Source organism: Pleurodeles waltl, chromosome 6 (assembly GCF_031143425.1).
Source record: "Pleurodeles waltl isolate 20211129_DDA chromosome 6, aPleWal1.hap1.20221129, whole genome shotgun sequence".
Classification (NCBI taxonomy): Eukaryota; Metazoa; Chordata; class Amphibia; order Caudata; family Salamandridae; genus Pleurodeles; species Pleurodeles waltl.
In genome coordinates, this window is record NC_090445.1 from 1,567,783,744 (window position 1) to 1,567,801,610 (window position 17,867).

General features: G+C 43.5%; 1 protein-coding gene across 3 annotated transcripts in view; it reads left to right on the top strand.

Moving 5' to 3' along the window:
* The window catches only part of RGS3 (regulator of G protein signaling 3), an 805,262-nt gene that overhangs the window by 285,936 nt on the left and 501,459 nt on the right, over window positions 1–17,867 (top strand). For all 3 annotated transcript variants that reach the window (XM_069241285.1, XM_069241286.1, XM_069241284.1), the window contains one exon: window positions 1,882–1,972. In XM_069241285.1, coding sequence (XP_069097386.1) covers window positions 1,882–1,972 — 91 coding nt within the window. The remainder of the gene's footprint in view (window positions 1–1,881; window positions 1,973–17,867) is intronic.

The window sequence follows — 17,867 nt, forward strand, 5'->3', positions numbered from 1 at the left end:
AAATATAAGAGTAGGACATTTACTAGTTTTAGATTCTTAGATCAGTGGCGGATCTCCTGATACCATGCACTGACTTATACACCCAAGTGATTTACTGAAGAATTGTGAGATGGAATTTACCCTCGCCTTGCCCAAACCACTTGACTTCTGCTAGAATGCTCTATAGTTGGCCCAAAAAGTTTAAACGCTCTCTGCTAAAATTCCTGATTGCTTAAGACAATGTATGCAAAGTAATTAGATATGGTACCCATTTACATAACTTCCTGGAAAGTTACCCTTCGGGACACTAAAAAATTAAATTTTACGGAAGTAGATACAGAATCTTCAGTGATTGCTTCTTCGACCTAAGATCTCCTCTCACGATGATCTTTGATATTTCACTGTTGTTGATATTGCCTTATATGCTGCTAGCTCTCCCTATTTCGCCCGTCACATATCTTCTAGGATTACGTCAATAGTGTTAATACCATCTTCTCAGTTTACCAGAAGAGTTAAAACAGGAAATCAGATCACCACGACCCTTAGCTACAACTTAACCTTCCACTCCCACGATCAGATCGTTGAGTACAGCCAACACCCATGTGAATCTTTACAGATAGCTTTCGCACACTTACCCCCACTCCTCAAATGTTTACTATTCAGGAAATCAACCAAGGTGGATAATTGATGTTTGATTCCTTGCAAGAGCAACTCAGCCTTGCATCCTTCAGATCTCAGTAGTTTGTGTACTATTAAATTGGGGATAGTAACACCTGTATGTGATAGACTTTTAGTTGCAGATTCCTTACCTTAGAATTTTACCCCAGGTGTCAGACTGGATCCGGAGATTTTTTCTTCAAGCAATACCCTTGCATGTCGGTAGGTGGTGTCGGTCGACTCCGTTTGCGTCGTAGTCGCCGTGATGCCCTCAGGAGTAATACATAACCGCTGCCTCAGCACAGTGATGTCAGTTTCTCTTCACGACTATCCACGCCAAAGTGCAGAGCCGTGAAGAACACTGAAATTGGTGTGCCAGAGCTAAGGACCTGAATGGGGAAGCCCCACCCCTAGAAATCAGTTTGCAAGTGGGGAGGATGGGTGGGTCGGTAAGGAATCTGCAACTAGAATATGTCTCTACAGATATATCGTTACTGAAGGTAAGTAACTTGTACTTTTTTACCGAACTCGAAAACGGCAGAAGTATGTTATGAAGCTTGCTATAAAAAAAAATATGTGATTTATTTCCTGCAGCACCCACCCTCATTTTGTTTTTTGTGTTGTAGTCTCTTGTGCCTTTAAAGCGTAACGTGGGAAACTTAAAATATCCTGAATATGCCATAGCACATTACATTTGTTTAGCAGTACTGTTTACCTGTTGCCCGTATGCTGACCGCTTGTAGGTGTTGCAAGTTTTATTGAAAGCCACCCAGACAAGGGAGATAGTAAGTGTTCGTTCCCATGGGTTTCCCAGTTCGTAGACATATTCGTTTTACTTTGAACCACCTCCATTCTTTGCTCAGCTGCAGCGGTGTTTTGTCTGTTGCTGGTTGTCAGATTTTATGCAAGAGTGTGAGGTTTGCAAAGTTCAAGGGGTCAGAGCCAGGGTCACTACTGTAAGTTCATGCAGAAGAGGTCCCAAGGACTTTAAACTGTTCAACTGTTTCGGGTGCTGCCCACCAGGTGGCAGTCTTTCCTCTAACTGGTAACCTGAAGAAAAATCTGACCCACGACTACTGAAATTCCCACGGTAAGTATTTTTTTTTCTTTAATGTGGTTCCTCATTTTTTTCAGTTTGAACACTGTCATTTTTAAATAAACAATGCAGTTTTCAGATTTCTGTAAATCAACAAATCGTGCCTATAAATCAACAAATCGTGCCTATAAAATGTTTCGCATTTCTAGGAATTCAGCGGATGGTACTATCTTCTTGGTGAAGACTTGGGCCGAACGAAGCATCTGAAAGTTGCAACACGTCGCCTAAGGCATGCCCAAGGTAACAGTGGGGGGCCTAGCTCCCAGTCTTGCAGGTTCTAAGTTTTTTTTAGTGTATTTTATGTATTTTATCCAGTCAGAAAGGGAACCTGGGAGATATGAATACTTTTCGCCTGCACATTTCTGATTAACCATCACAGGTTTGGTGGGATTTATAAACCATTCCTTCCTTGCACAACTTCTCGAAGTCCGCCACAGCAAAGGCACACCTCTGCTCTGGATAACATCTCGAATCCTACTAAAACAGGTTCCCTCGAGCGTTGCGACTTAACCCCCTTGTGAAGCCCACTGCAGTGAAAACGTACAGCCTACTAACCACACTAGCCAGGCTCCCCTGTCAGGAAATGAACTGAACTTACTGTTGAACTGAAAGGTGATCATCTCATTGAAAATTGATTAGTGTTTCACAGCTATTATAAAGATGGAAAAAGTAATGAAAAATTGAAGGACTGCATGTACTGCAATGGTGCGGTGCCTTATTGAAGGACACACCTCAGCTAAGTTATTTGCTGTTTTATGCGTGTGCCTCCACGGTCTATATTGATATCACTAACCATAATTAGATTGCTAAAATAAAAAGTAAAAATTAACCTGCAAAGGTTTAGGGAATTAGTGTACACTGCGTTAATCATAAACTCTAAATATCGCAGGACACACATTCACACTCTCTAGATCAATTTCTTATTGTAATCCAAGAGTCCTTCATCTCTGCCATAGCCATGGCTGTTAGGTCCTAAATTCTAAATATTTGCAAGATCCCCCCTCCTTTATCCTGTTCCACCAAAGTGCTGATCAACTCGGCACCGACGTACTAGTGGTGCTTCCGAGCCCCTCTTTCTTCCCACCGGAAAATGTTTCAGTCTCCCAAGGCATGCTCCTACTTCTCACTGTAGTGACCAGGTTGGCTGCTTTTGAGCAAGGAATATGGCTTTGACACTGGTCTTAGTTATCCAATATATAAAACACTATATGGGGACCTGCAATGTAAAATCAGCACCTCCTGACATTACCCTTTTGGCCCTGTGTAGCGGTTAGTATTACTTCCACTTATTGTGTCCTAATCACGAGAAATCCTTTGCTTTCACCATCCGGGCTAGGCAGAGCCCAAAAGCACACGGAGAACCGTGTCTCCTGCCTCTGGAAATAAATAATTTCTATTCTCCCAGCCTCTAGTTATGCGGTATAATATTATGGACACCATCCCTACACCTTTTATGTAACCTTTATCCTTGAAATCATGTCATTTGTTTACAGTTATTGATACATGCTGTTTTGTTCCTTACCAGTTCTTATGTGTAAGCTTATGCAGTGCTCTCAAGACTGCCCTCTTATTCGTTTCTGATCAAAATGTGCTGCATCGACAAAAATAAAAATATCCATTGTATGGCCTACAGCCCTCTTCCCCTTCTTCCCGTCCCATATCCACGCTTCACAATACCCTCCGGTGATGCATATTTCCTACTTTCATTTATTTTGTGTGTTAGGTCACTATTGATGTTGCCTCACGGAGCTCTAAAAGTTGCCAGACGTGAACAGTTTTGTTGGTGAAGTGTTATCTTGGGCACCTCGTTTTTCTTGGAGAAATGAGGAACGGCTGAAGTGAACCTGTGACTATACAGGCCTCTTGAACCACTTAGGATTCCTGGCCCGTTAAAATGTATATGAACAGTTGCTTGCCTTAGCAGTGCGGTCTATAGAACGATCGTAAACATAGTAATGCCATATCACGATGGTGCTGTAGGTTCTTGTTCGCTGCAGAGACAAAGGCATGGTACTTTTATGGTCTTGGCTTTCAGAACATTTCATAAGAAATACAAATAATACTCATCTTTCTTGTTGGCCTTCACACGTTTCCTGTGCCACAATTACTTTTGTTATGTTTGTATGGTAATTTTATTAGACTTATTTTATGTTTAAAACTAATACTAGGGCAGATGGATTTCAAATTCAGTAGTCTCTAAGGCATTTTACGTTCTGGTGAAATGGATTAATTGCTGGTAAAAAAGGGTAGGATTTTTAACTGTCATATAACTTCATCTTTGTACATCACCTCATACTTCCCTCCTTCTTCAGATAAAAAGGGCACTTGGCAAACTTTGGGCTCTGTAAACATGTCTTAATTTTAGAAGCTGGCAAGTCCTTGTCAATCCCCGGTGAAGATGATCAGGAAAAACTTAAGCTGATCAATAATTTGTAGAGCGCAACACTAACACCCGTAGGGGTATCTGGCTGCTGATAATGCTGCATCTGCATCGAAGAGTCTTGTCTTGAGTCACTTTCTGAAGTCTGCCAGGGTGGAGGGGAGGTCATTCCAGGCTTTGGCAGTGATGTAGGAGAATGCATGGGCCCCGCTGTGGGTGCAGTGGATGTGGGGGATTTGTGCAAGGACGAGCGAGGAGGAGCGCAGGTGTCCCAAAGGAAGATGGAAGCTCAGCTGATGGTTGATGTAGGACGGTCTCACTTTGTAGGCATGTGTGATTGTCTTGAACCAACATCTTTTCTAGATAGGGAGCCAGTAGAGTTTCCTGAGAGGAGTGACGTAAGTACTCTTGGTGAGGTCCAAGATGAGTCTGGCTGCTGCCTTCTATATTGTCTGGAATCTTCTGATGAGCTGGGAGAGGATACCGGTGTAGAGTGCATTGCTGTAGTCGATGCAGCTGGTAACAAGGGCTTGTGCAACGTTCTTTCTGGTGTTAACTGGGATCCATCTAAAGATCTTGCGGAGCACGGGCAAACAGGAGAAGGCAACTGCGTTGACTTGTTTCATGATCAGTTGGCTGTCCAATATTATGCGGAATTTGTGAGCGTGGTCAGTCGGTGTGGGAGTGGGTCTGAGTTCTGCCGGCCACCAGCTGTGGTCCCAGGTGGAAGTATCAATTAAACGAATAAGGTGGGATGTTAACCTTGAGCTTTCAATTGTAAAGTTCTTATAAACCTATCTGCAGGCTGATTCAGTGAGGCCATCTATCTCAACAGAAACTTGGGAAGTCTTTACAAATGAATTAAATTCCTTAGTGATCCTTCAGTCTCCCACAAGTTCCTTCAGGAGTTCATTCCTGGTACTGATTAATGGACACAAACTGACCCTGCTTAAGACGGCTTACTAGAAGTATGAGGACCCAATGAATATCGCATGGAGAGGTGAGATTAAACTAGTGTGCAAGGATTACAGGTGATATCTACATGACAAAAGAAGGTGTGACACATCTACATGGACATCCAATGGCAAGCTGTCTTCCTGGCTATAAAATCAAGAGACTCTTAAAAAAAAAAGAATTCTGGGGAATGGTTCATAAGGTGTCATGAAAACAAAAACAAGAAGAGCTGTTTAACATTTGTATTGCAGTTTGGACGGCATTTATATTCTCTTTGTAAGTCAATCATACTTCAACCTTGAAGGCCCATCGGTCCCTATACTCCAACAAGCCAAACCTTATAGGCGGTCCTCTGAATCAAATTTCTGAGGAGTTGGGCCTGAATGCCTGGGCGATGATCTGATCTGCATGTGCTCCAGGCCCCAACAACCTTCTGGCATGCATCTTTAAAGTAGCAATGGACAAATGGGTTACTTACTTGACCCCACTGGTCAACACATGTTTATTAAACAGTCTGGTGCTGGAGAGCTGGCGAGCGTCGTTAATAGTTCCAATTCACAAGAAGGTCACCTGGGATAAGCCAGAAAAATTCTAACTCATCGCCATTTCTGGATGTGCAGGGGAAATGCTACACTAAAATTCTACATATGGAATTAAACTTGGGCACAAGATTTAAAAAAAATCATTCCAGCCTCACAGACTGAATTCCAGAATGGCTAGGGCACCGTGATTACCTATTATGTATGTCGGTTGTGATCAGTAAAGCGAGAAAACAGTGCTGGTCAACTTTATAGCGCATTTATCGACTTTGCCACAGCCTTCGACAAAGTAGACAGAGGTTTGCTTTGGTCTAAACTGACAGCTTGGGGTCTTGTCTATTGTCAGCAGTTATGAGTATTTATACAAATACATGGGTCAAAGTACGAATGTCTCGCAAATGGGCTTCATCATTAAGGATTTACACCAACTCGGGCTTTGAAGAATGCAGTTTTTTGGCCCGTCTCTTTTTAATGTGTATTTGGTGGACTTTAATGACAAGCTCAAAAGTGTCAAGTACTTTCTGCCTAAACTCCTAGGGAAGAAGGGTGCATGTGTTGCAATATACCGACAATGCTATATTCTTGGACCAAACTATAGTTGGCTTTAAAGAGCTCTGACCAGCCTGGCCGAGTATTGCAATGCAGCATCAACGTAATGAAAACTAAGATATTAATTTCTGGCAAAAAGAGCATTAAAAGAGAAGCATCCTTGTAGATGGCCAGAAGGTTGAAAGAGTGTCCAGTATCAAGTACTTAGGTTTATGGCTAAATGAGTGTGGCCTTCCAACTCCTCATGTTGAGGCCTTGCCTACTTCAGATAATGCTCTTACCCTTGCCTTCCAGTGCTTTTTCAAGAATCTCTCAGGCTCGGATTTGATGGCAATTCGTAAAAGTCATTGAATGTAAACTGATGCCCACACTTGTACACGGAGCATTTATCTATGTAAATTGTGAATTAAGCTGGCTTGTTCGGGCCAAGTCAATGTTATAGGTGTCTCTTTAAGTTTCCCGCCTAAATTACAGGCTCAGATTTGACTGGCATTTAACCTGGCCAGTCAAAAGTATGTTCTAAATGCCAGATTCCTTTCATTGTGCTCCAAACTCGCTGGGGATCGCTAAAAAGACTCTTGTGGGACATAGAGAAAAATCCAGACTCAGATCCCTACACTTCTGTTACAAATGCGGGCTCTAGTTGGCAGAAGTATGCACCTTGTCCAAGTAGGGATCACAAATCTAGTCAGAGTAATGCAAATAGACACCCTAAGTCAACCTGTACTCATCCCTGGTAGCTTGGCACATAGCAGTCAGGCTTACCTTAAGTGGCAATGAGTAAAGTATTTATTCAATACTTATTACATTAAAATCAGTGAAAACACAACACTAACATAATACACACCAAGTTAGGAAAATCGATCTTAATTTAATGAACAAAACAAGACCAAATTGACAAAAATCCAATAAACTGAAGTAGAAATATGTTTTTTAAAGAATATCTGCAAATGTAGAGTGTAAAAACTCAAAGCGCCAGTTGGGGCTATGCGGTCACGTTAGACCATTGTAAATCCAAAAGTTCGGTCCAACCCCGATGGAGCGCGGACTGGCTACAGGGACCAACCTTGGCTTGCTGAAAGAGTACCTTGTATGGAGGGTTGCATCGTCATTGAAGGTTAGATTACGAGGAGCAGGAGAGCCGATGCAAATATGATGCTTCTTTTCCAAATTCACATAGTAGGAGATGCCTCTTCAAGCCATGCTGTCATTGAAGGTGTGACCTAGAGAGGTGGGGTGTCTAACGCTTTGTGATAAAGGCGAGGCATCACCATCAGCCGTGCAGTCGGTGATGAAAGGGATGTGCACCATAGCTGATGGCGATGCGTTGATCTTGAGCCGCACAGTCGGCGATGTGAAGTCCTTGTCCTCAGTGGCAAAGGTGATGTGTTGGTGTCAAAGAGAGATTCTGTGGGTCTGGTCAGCGCAGCGACTATGATGCGTGGATTTTCTCAGAACACAGCTGCAGATCCCACGTAAAAGGGCCCTGGACTGGATTGGCACCACTTGGCAGGCAGGACTCACAGATGGCAGTGCCCAGGTGCTGTTGGAGAGTTGCAGGCAGTCTTTGATGTCCATGAGACTGCAGAGGAACAGGAGTCAAGCCACCAAGCCCTTGGAGTCATTTGGTTCCAGGGATATAGAGATTCAGGTCCAGTTCTTCTCACTACCAGGCAAGAAAGGCAGCAGGGCAGGAACAGCAAAGCAGGGGTCCAGCAGAGTGACAGTCCTTTCAGCAGCAGAGTAGTCCTTCCTGGCAGTATATCCTCAGGTCCAGAAGTGTACTGATTTGATGGGCTTTAGGGTCCAGTATTTATATCCAGTTGTGCCTTTGAAGTGAGGCAGACTTCAGAGAGAGACCTTTGAAGTGCACAAAGCCTTTGCGCTTCCTTCCCTTGCTCCAGACATATTGCTGGTGGCTATGTAGCTCTTTGTGTGGGGACAGGCACAGGCCTGTTCTAGGTGCAAGTGTCAACTCCTCCCTCCCATCTATCTGAGGAAGACCCATCAGCCTGGTGTGAATGACACACCGCAGCTCCCTTTGTGTGTGACTGCATGGAGGAAATGCACAAACCCAGCTGTCACCTATCCCAGACGTGAACTTCGATTCGGGCAGAGGCACAGAATAATTAAAATAAGAAAATGCCAACGTTCTACTAGTTCGTTTTTAGGATTACTACTCAAAATCCGAATTAACTGTAAGTTGTGATTTTAAATTGAGAGTCCAGAGACACCAACTCGGAAGTATCATTCTTGTCCCAATTGGATAATACACTTATAAAATGTAATCACAATGTTGACCTGTGTGCCAGATAGGCCTTGCAGTAGTGAGAAAAGGAATTTAGGAGATTTTCTCTATATGGTCTTGTTAAACTTAAAAGTGGATCTCCAACTTTTTAAATACATTGCAGCCTATCCTTGGGGCTGTCCAGGGCATACCTTAGGGGTGACTTGTATGTTTCGAAATGGAAGATTTGGACCTAGCAAGTGGGTTAACTTGCAAGGTTGACATGGCAGTGTAAAACTGCATACACAGGCCCTGCCGCAGCAGGCCTACGTCATGTTTAAAGCGCTACCGAAATGTGTAGCACAAACAGCGCTGTAGACCCACAAGTAGCATATACTTAACAGACCCTGGGCACATGTAGTGCACACTACTAGGGACTTACATGTAAATTAAATATGCTAGTTGTGGATAGTCCAGTCTTACCATGTTTCAGGGCAAGAGGACATGAACTTTAGTGCTGGTCAGTAGTGGTAATGTGCCCAGAAACCTAAGGACAGCAAAAACGAAGTCCGCAAAACAGGTAGTCAGAAGGCAAAAAGTCTATGGGAAGCCACACCAAGAATGCTAGGTCTAACTACTCTTTACCAGGCAGCCATGGATCTACTTGCTGCTATAGAGAGGTCATGCAGTCCGCATTAAACTGAAAAACCTTTCAAAGCTATTGATGAAGCGTGCAAGGTTATCTGCCCAAAACAATATAAGTATGATCCACGCAAATAATATTGCTGATTTATTAGCTCCTCTGTATCAAGCAATGACACTTCTGGCATACATATCCCTTCCAAGTAATCTGAATGTCAAGCTTCAATTGTTGTGCTTGTGCTTTGGCCTAATTCCACTGAAGGTGTACAGATTTGGTCGTCTGACCAGCATCCAAGACGTGGCATGTAGGGATTGTGGTTTCAGACAAGTATCACTTTCACACGTCTCATGCCTGTGCCCCTATTTGTCCCACTTAGAAGTTATTAGCTTCTATCACTTCAGGCAGTTGAACATTAGGGCCTGTAATGCTGCTACCACGGAATGCTTGAGAGGAGATCCATGCTAGCTAACCAGAAGATTTTAAAGTTCCTGGCGACTGCTTCAGCAATGCTTAAAAAGGTAACACCTTGAACTTACTGCTCATGGTCCACAGTCTATACATCTGAGCACCAATATGTGGGCACTGTTTAACAACTCCTTCCCCTGATGATAGATTTCGCCATGCCATTCAGGGACATCTGAACTTTTTTTTTTTTTTTTTACATTCTGCTTTTGAACAATGAAATTGGAGGATCCACTCCCATCCTTATTGAATGGAAGGCAGTGAAAAACACTAGCCCTTTTTCTCACTCCTTGTTTGTAGCTGTGATATTAAAGATGTATACAGCATTTTGATTCAGGTTAGTATGAATGGGTGCTTATACGCCAACTTTAACCTGTTGGTTATGCTCCACTTTTTCTCAAAGACAGCTGTTGTAGCGATTGGGATGTTTTTTATGGCCATAGTTCTTTTTTTGTGGTTTGGCCTTTTATTATTTGTAATGTTGTTTTATTCAGTGCCACTTAAGTTGCATATGGCCTTGGACGGTTGCTAGAAGGAATGGTTTTGTTGTTGCTACTTTTAACTTGCAGGGGCCCTATTGGCCTTAAGGGCGCACTTAATTTGTTTGTGCCATGGCACAACTTAAAACAGGTCGGCCAGTCGCAAACGGAGAAAGCACACCCTATTATACTGAATGTGCTGCCCCCCAGGATAGCTGCGAACTTGCGATGCCCTGGGTGGCAGCACATTCAAGTGAAAAACGGGCGGCTTTGAAACAGGTGCTCCGTGTTTTACGGTGCAGGCAGCAACCCACTTGCAATTTTAGGAGGGATTAGACATCCCTTTGCAGGTGGGTTCAGTGAGTGACTGCACCCCCCTGCAAGGAGATGTCTGTTGGTGGGGGTCTATAGGACCCCCTTGCCCCCTCCAGAGACTGCCATCAGGGCGTGCACTGACAATGCTCCACATTTTAGGTGGTGTACTGTCCTTGTGCCTCCTGACAGTTTCTTTGCCTCTAATCCTGTGTCTATAATACAGCACAGAGGCAAAGGGATTCCCAGAGACCATGCCCCCTTGCAAATGAGGAAACACCCTCTAGTGATAGCACTGGAGCTATGTGTGTATTACAGAAAGGGCCGCACAAGCTTCTGTGGCCCTTTCTGTAATACCAAAGTCCCTCAGGGGCTCACAAGGCGGGCGCACATGCACTTTGTATAACAAGGCCTCACATGCTTTTCTATTTTTTTTTTTTTAATAGAAGCTGGCTTATAAGTTTAGGATCTATTCATTGTATGGTGTTCTTGTAGTATTTTGTGCATTTACCTTTTGTAACTTTTACTATGATTTTAAGTAATCATTCAACAGAATAAACTTCAAACTTTGCCCTATATCTAGCCCCCTCAACGGGTAGGTCATCTAGTCCATGCTGTCATCATTAGACCCTGGCCTGAACATAGTCTTCTGAGCTCATCTTCGTAGAGATGGACTCAGCATTGGATCTCGCCTGGCATAGCCCCTGAAACCTGTGCTTTCTGCCCCTTTCTGGGAGTTCCAAACCTCTGTAGCTTAATCTGCACATGTTGCACCTTTCACACCCAGTACTGAGCCTCTTCCGATTCACCCCAGCCCCTTTTGGTATGCCTACGGGCTCCAAAAGACTGTCTGGACTTTCATCTGGACTTTGCTCCATGGCTGGTTGACCAGGCTGCTGGTGCCACACCCTTAGGTGCAGTGGCAACAAGCAACCCTTGACATCTGTGATACAACAGGGACATACTTCCTGCTTACCCACCCCCTCCCCTACCCTCAAGTGGTAGGACAAATATCCCAATAGGGGAACAACCTTTGTATAAAAAAAGGCAAGTGAGTTGGCTCTCCTTGCATGCAAATGTTAGTATTGCATGCCTCACATTTGTGTGACTAGGTGTGAATGTACAATGTCATCGGGGCAACAGATCTCATTACGTCCTGATGAAAGCCCTGGACCAGGGAAGCCATAAGATAAGGGATGAAACATGTTGATTGGAGAGCTTAGGGTCATAGGACCATCATATCCAAAGGACCCCCATTTTGTTGATTTTAATTCATACCCACAAAGATCTCCAGTAAAGGGATACCTTGACCTGTGTGAGGTATTTTCATCCTTATAGTCTTCCTGGTAGCAGCGCTATCTAAAGAGCTCTCTGGAAGAGTGGTGAACCCATCCTAGCTTTTAGGGGGCAGGATGGACCTGCTGATGGAGCATGCCACCACTAGAGTGGGTGACGGTCCTATAATAAAAAGAAAGAGATTTCTTTATGCCCGTTTAAAGTAGTGGGATAGGTGTCACTTTAGACTGGTATGGGACGCTCCAAGTTGTGTTTGTATGTTACAGTATTAGGGAGAGTGTATCCCTTGAGCCTCATCATTGAAAAATGTTCCCCTCCCTCCCAATAGGTGGGCTTTAGCAGGCCCCTACCTATTGTTTTGTAGAAAGAGACCCGATGATCATCATCCAAATTTCTCCAGACATCACTGGATGCCTGCTCTGGTAAACAGTGCTGGATCACCTTGCCTGCAGAAAGCAGGTTTGCCAGTTTCCAATGGTGGCTGCAGTACTTACGAATGCCTCTTTCCTCGGCTGGTGCGGACATCTCAATGCACTAGAGATCATAAGCCTGTGGTCTGTTTCAGAGCACAAGCTTCGGGCGATCATTCTGGTTCCTATCCTTCAGCCACTGTCAATACGACAGTGTTTCAGTTCACCAGCAAACAGAGCAACATGGGCTTGTGTCCTTGTGCCTCGAAGCTCTCAAGCTAGGATCTGGGATTCAAGCGAAGTGTCTGACTGGTCATGAACTGCCTGGTGGGCTGGTTTAATGTACAGTTCTACAGGCGTACATTGGAAAGACACCTCAGGAACTCAGGCACTGAATTAGCCAACACAGGCCTAGGGTTAGATGCCAGACACATTAATCATTTTTTAGAAGAAAAAAAAGCACTCAATCTGATTTGAATAGGACTGTATTGCATCAGGTGAAAAGTGGAACTGATTTGGGAAGTGCTCTTCTGCAGCAAAAAGCACACGATAATGCAACTGCACGCAGTGGACACAGGCCTAAATAAAATTTCAGAGATTTGTAACATCTTCTGAAAAATTACAGTATCTATGAATTGTTGATGGACCATAAAAAGCATATTCTTCGCTGTTTTGCGGGGTTCTCATTTGCTTACTATTGCTTACAAAATTTCTTCGTGGAGTAAAGAAAATGTGACAAGGGAACCCCTCTCACAAGGTTTATGTTGTGCTATGAACTCGCGGAAATCAAGTTTTATGACTTAAGTCACCACATCTCCCACAATGCAACTAAGCTCATTTGAAGATCCTCTGTTTTCCTTTTGGATTCTCCGCCATTATCTAATACCAAAAGTACTTTCTTCAACAAGGTTTTCTAATTATAATTTTATATACCTCCGTATCAGTTTGAGATTGGAAAAAATACTGCTCCACTCGTATGCAGGAACATAGCTAGGCAGAACCGCATTTCCCCTGTAATGAATGATGTCATAATCTGGCGCTGGCAGACACGCCAAGCCCAAAGCGGCCTGTGAGAGAAGACTGGTTGCTGTTAAACGCGCAGGTTGGAATATAGGTACACACGAGAGACCTGAGGCATTTGCTTATACTTTAAACACGCCACCTCCCAAAATACGACAATCTGAATTGAAACGCAGCTAGTTGATTCAGCACCACAAGGTATTTACAAACCGGTGTGGTACCAAAATAGTTCGTGCGTCATTTGTCTCTCGATTTTCTTAAAATATTATTAAGGTTTTGTTTCTTTGAGTTTGTATCTTAGCACAGCCCTTCTGAAAAGAATATTAATAAAGGTCAACTTGTACAGATCTTTTTTTCACACATTGGTGTTGGGGAAATGAGAATGAGGCATGCCCACCACCCTAAGGTTTTAACACACAAATGTTTTTTTTTTTCTCTTTCCACGGGTACAAATTCAGATACAAAAGAGTTCTTTAATAATAATGAACTTCACATCAATCACTTTGCGTGTATGTTCCAAGATATTAAGTATCGACGTTTGTGTATCGTGTTCCTGGTTCAGCTACTCATAGCTTTTTTATATATATATATATATATATATATATATATATATATATATTTGTTTTGATTGTTCAGCTTTTTATGTATATATGTGTTTAGATTATCCAGGGTCCAGTTCCAAGTGTGTTAATGCCCTGTAGATGACCTCATGTTGATAATTCCCATTGTGAATGAGGTTGAAACGTGTCAGCAGCAAACGAGAGTCTGGAGGAACTTTTGATTGTTGAATCCGTGAAGAGCCAGCTGTCTCTGTGTTCTTTACAGACCGTTGTGAACTTGCAATACTTTTGTGGTGGTGGCATTCTCCAGTTAAGGGACTTTCCCGGCTGTGGGACGTCACTTGATGTTAATATGAAAGAAAAATGTTTACCTTGTATGTTGTATCATTTGTTGACAGCCAGAATGCTGAAAATTGGACATTGTATGAACGTCCACATAACATGTTGGAGTTTTTTTTTTTTCCCCCACTGTATGTGTTCTTGTCTGTAATCAATTGTTGTGCACATATTGAAAAGTTTCCTTCTCTAGTGTCAAATGTAACTAGAGTGCTTATAATTTTTGAAATGCATAAGACAAATGTGAAAGTGACACGGTTCCCGTGTGCCTGGGATGAGACCAGCTCGTCCTGCACCCGGCCCACACACCCCAGTCAGGGATGGAAGGGGAATCGCTTCTGCTGCCCCGATCGCATCGCAGAAATGCCCACTAGCCACCAGGGATTTTTATTTTTGTAAATTTAAATAAGGGGAGCGGCCCCTTGGGCAAGGGCCACTCTCCAGGGGGGGGGAATTATTTTTAGGCTGATCTGCCCCCTGGGGGGCAAGGGGGTCAGAAAACCACTAGACACCAGCGATATATGTTTTTGTTTATTTTTATTTTTTTATGTGTGGGGAGCGACCCCCTAGGCAAGGGTCGCTTGCGGGCAGCCAAATTATTTTTAGGCTATTTCTGCCCCCCCGGGGGGGGGTGGGGGGGCAGAAACCACTAGACACCAGGGATCATACTTGTGCATAAGGGAAGTGGCCCCTTGGGCAAGGGACGCTCCCCAGGGGGCCAATTTTTTTTAGGCCATTTCAGCCCCCGATCCACACCCTGGGGGGACAGAAAGTCTACTAGATGCCAGGGAATACAAAAAATAAAATAGTGGGGTGGTGGGTACCAACCAGTATGGGCCTGGTTATGCCCCCACCCGAACTGAAGGGGCTAACAGTCTTTCAGCTCTCCCCCGCACACTAAAACATCTTATCTCATGGCAAGCAAGAGGACATTTGATTATTTTTGTTTTTTGTTTTACATTTGGGCCGTGAGAGCTTGGTAACTCTCAAAATTGTCCCACTTGGAATGGTGAGGGCTGCACTATTTCTTACTTTGGGACGCTGCCATGTAGAGAAATCCACAAGACCTAGACACATCTGACAACTAAACATCTGGTTGATTCCAGGGTGGTGTGCTTCACATGCACCTACACCATTTCCTTAACCACAATGCCCTGCAAACCTGCCAACCTACAACTTTGCTGGAAATCACATATTTTTCCCACATTTTTGTGATGGAACCTTCCGGAATCTACACAATTCTGACCACCCAGCATTGTCATCTATACAGATAAAAATTCTGCTGCACTTGTCAGCCTAAAAATGTTTTTTGTCAAACTGCCCTTTTGGACCCCCTTTGTTCCCCCTCAATATCGACATGTTTTTGGCTCTTCCCTCTCACAAGCACTTGGCCCACCTACACAAGTGAGGTATCATTTTTACCGGGAGACTAAGGGGAACGTTGGGTGGTATGAAATGTGTCCCAGTGCGGTGATCCCACACAGAAATGTGGGGAAAATGTGATATTTTTTTTTTTTTTAGGTAAATTTGAGGCTTGCTGAGGATCCTGGGTAAAAAAACATTGGGGGATCCATGCAAGTAACGACTCCCTGGGGTGTCTAGTTTTCCGAAATGTCTGGATTTGGTAGGTTTCCCTTGATGGTTGCTGAGCCCAGAACCAAAAATGCAGGTGTCCCCTTCCCACCCCCGACCAAAAACAGGTTGCTTTGTATTTGATAATTTTGATGTGTCCAGATAGTGTTCTGGGTCATTTCCTGTCGCAGGCACTAGGCCTACCCAAACAAGTGAGGTATCATTTTTATCGGGAGACTTGGGGGAACGCTGGGTGGAATGAAATTTGTGGCTCCTCTAAGATTCCAGAACTTTCTGTCACCTAAATGTAGGGAAAAAGTGTTTTTTAGCCAAATTGTGAGGTTTGCAAAGGATTCTGGGTAACAGAACCTGGTCAGAGCCCCACAAGTCACCCCATCTTGGATTCCCCTAGTTGTCTAGTCTTAAAAAATGCAGAGGTTTGGTAGGTTTCCCTAGGTGCCGTCTGAGCCAGAGGCCAAAATCCACAGGTAGGCACTTCGCAAAAACACCCCTGTTTTCTTTGGGAAAATGTGATGTGTCCACGTTGTGTTTTGGGGCATTTCCTGTTGCGGGCACTAGGCCTACCCACACAAGTGAGGTATCATTTTTATCAGCTCATTTATTGGCTCTGAGTACCTAGGGTTCTTGATGAACCTACAAACCATATATATCCCCGCAACCAGAAGAGTCCAGCAGACTCAACAGTATATTGCTTTCAAAAATCTGACATGGCAGGAAAAAGTTACAAACAGAAACGTGGAGATATAATATCATCTTTATTGTTTCGTTAATAAAAACCATAACAATCATCTCATAATACAACATGTTTAAAGATAAAACATCTCTAAAATTTTATAAAATTCTGTAAATTCCTTGGCCGTGAAACCATGCGAGGATCTAAAATCCGTTTCTTAATTCTAAGATGCAAAAAAGTGCGTGATTATGTATGCATCCCGGATGGCAGGTTTACGTCTTTGGTGTGTGCAGTCAAGAATTTGATAAATTTGCATATTGATTGTGCATCATTTGGATCAAACATTGACATCACCGCTGACCGTCAGGAACGAGTCCCATTTCTCCTAAAAAGCGGTTTTAATAGTTGTCTGCGGGCTTCTTTTAAGGCTGGACAAATACAAATCAGGTGAACCATATCTTCTTTCGGTCCTTTGCATAGCCTGCAGGAAGTCTCTCCTCTATTCTTCCACAATGGTTGATCCGCTCTAGCAGGAAATGCTCCCAAACGCAGAGTCAAGAAGCGATGCTTGATGTGAAGTGCAAAGGTTTCGGCCAAGTATTGTGACGAGGCCATGGTGGTATAAGTGTGCATTACCAGCCAGGCGTGTGAGCGTTGCGCAAGTTTAGCTTTATCATCTAGAAAAGATTGGATACTTATTTCCTTTTTTATCGCTCGACACAAAAGGGAATACGACATGTTGGAATCCCATAGGTACTTTGTTTTCGTCTCTTGCAAGGAGTTGTTCAGGTATCTATTGTATACTGAATTAGGATTGCCGTTTACTGTCCTCCATAGTGCCGCTACTAGCGGGCTGACAGTGTTTTTACTTATTTTGTACCAGATCTTTATTGTGTGGGCCTTTCTGTCGAGGTGCTGTTGTGTTAGCCCAAATTCCAGCCTTATCTGTGCAGGGGAAGCAGAGCAAGGGAGATTGAAGACTTGCTTATAGATTTTTATTTGCTGCCTTTCCAGGAGGCTAGCATCTTTCCCGTATTGGGCTGCGCTTCCGTATGTAATTGCTGGAAGGAATTTGGCCGACCTAACCGACATTAGTGGTTTATATGATGGGCCCTTTAATCTTTTAGCAAGAGTGCAGAAAGCGAACGTCAGGGCTTTGGACTTCTGTAGAATATACTGGTTTTGCGGCACAAAATTGATCTTATTGTCTACTGTAAATCCAAGATATTTGTAGGTGCAGATCGTATCGAGAGTGAAACCGTTTAATTTAATTTTATTTGCAGGATTCAAAGGGCAGCCTATTGACATTGTTTTTGTCTTTGAAGTGTTAACCTCTAGTTTGTTTTTCTTTGCAAATTCGCCCAAGGCAGTAACCCTATTTTTGTGTGGCTTAACAGAACAATGTCATCAGCATATGACAGATGTGTTATAGCCAGACTTCCCATCCTTGGAGAATGTGAGTTGGTTGCGTCTAGTTTTGCAGAGAGATCTGCCATGAAGAGGTTAAAGAGGTGCGGGGCCAACACGCAGCCTCGCTTTAATCCTATATTTGTTGGTATTCTCCTGGAAACTTTTGAGCCGTCTGCTACCTTGATTCGTACCCAGGTTCTGTCATACAGCAATTCTATACACCTCAAAATACGTTCTTGCAAACCCCAACTCCGTAGTTTGTTCCAGAGAATTGCTCTGTCCACACAATCAA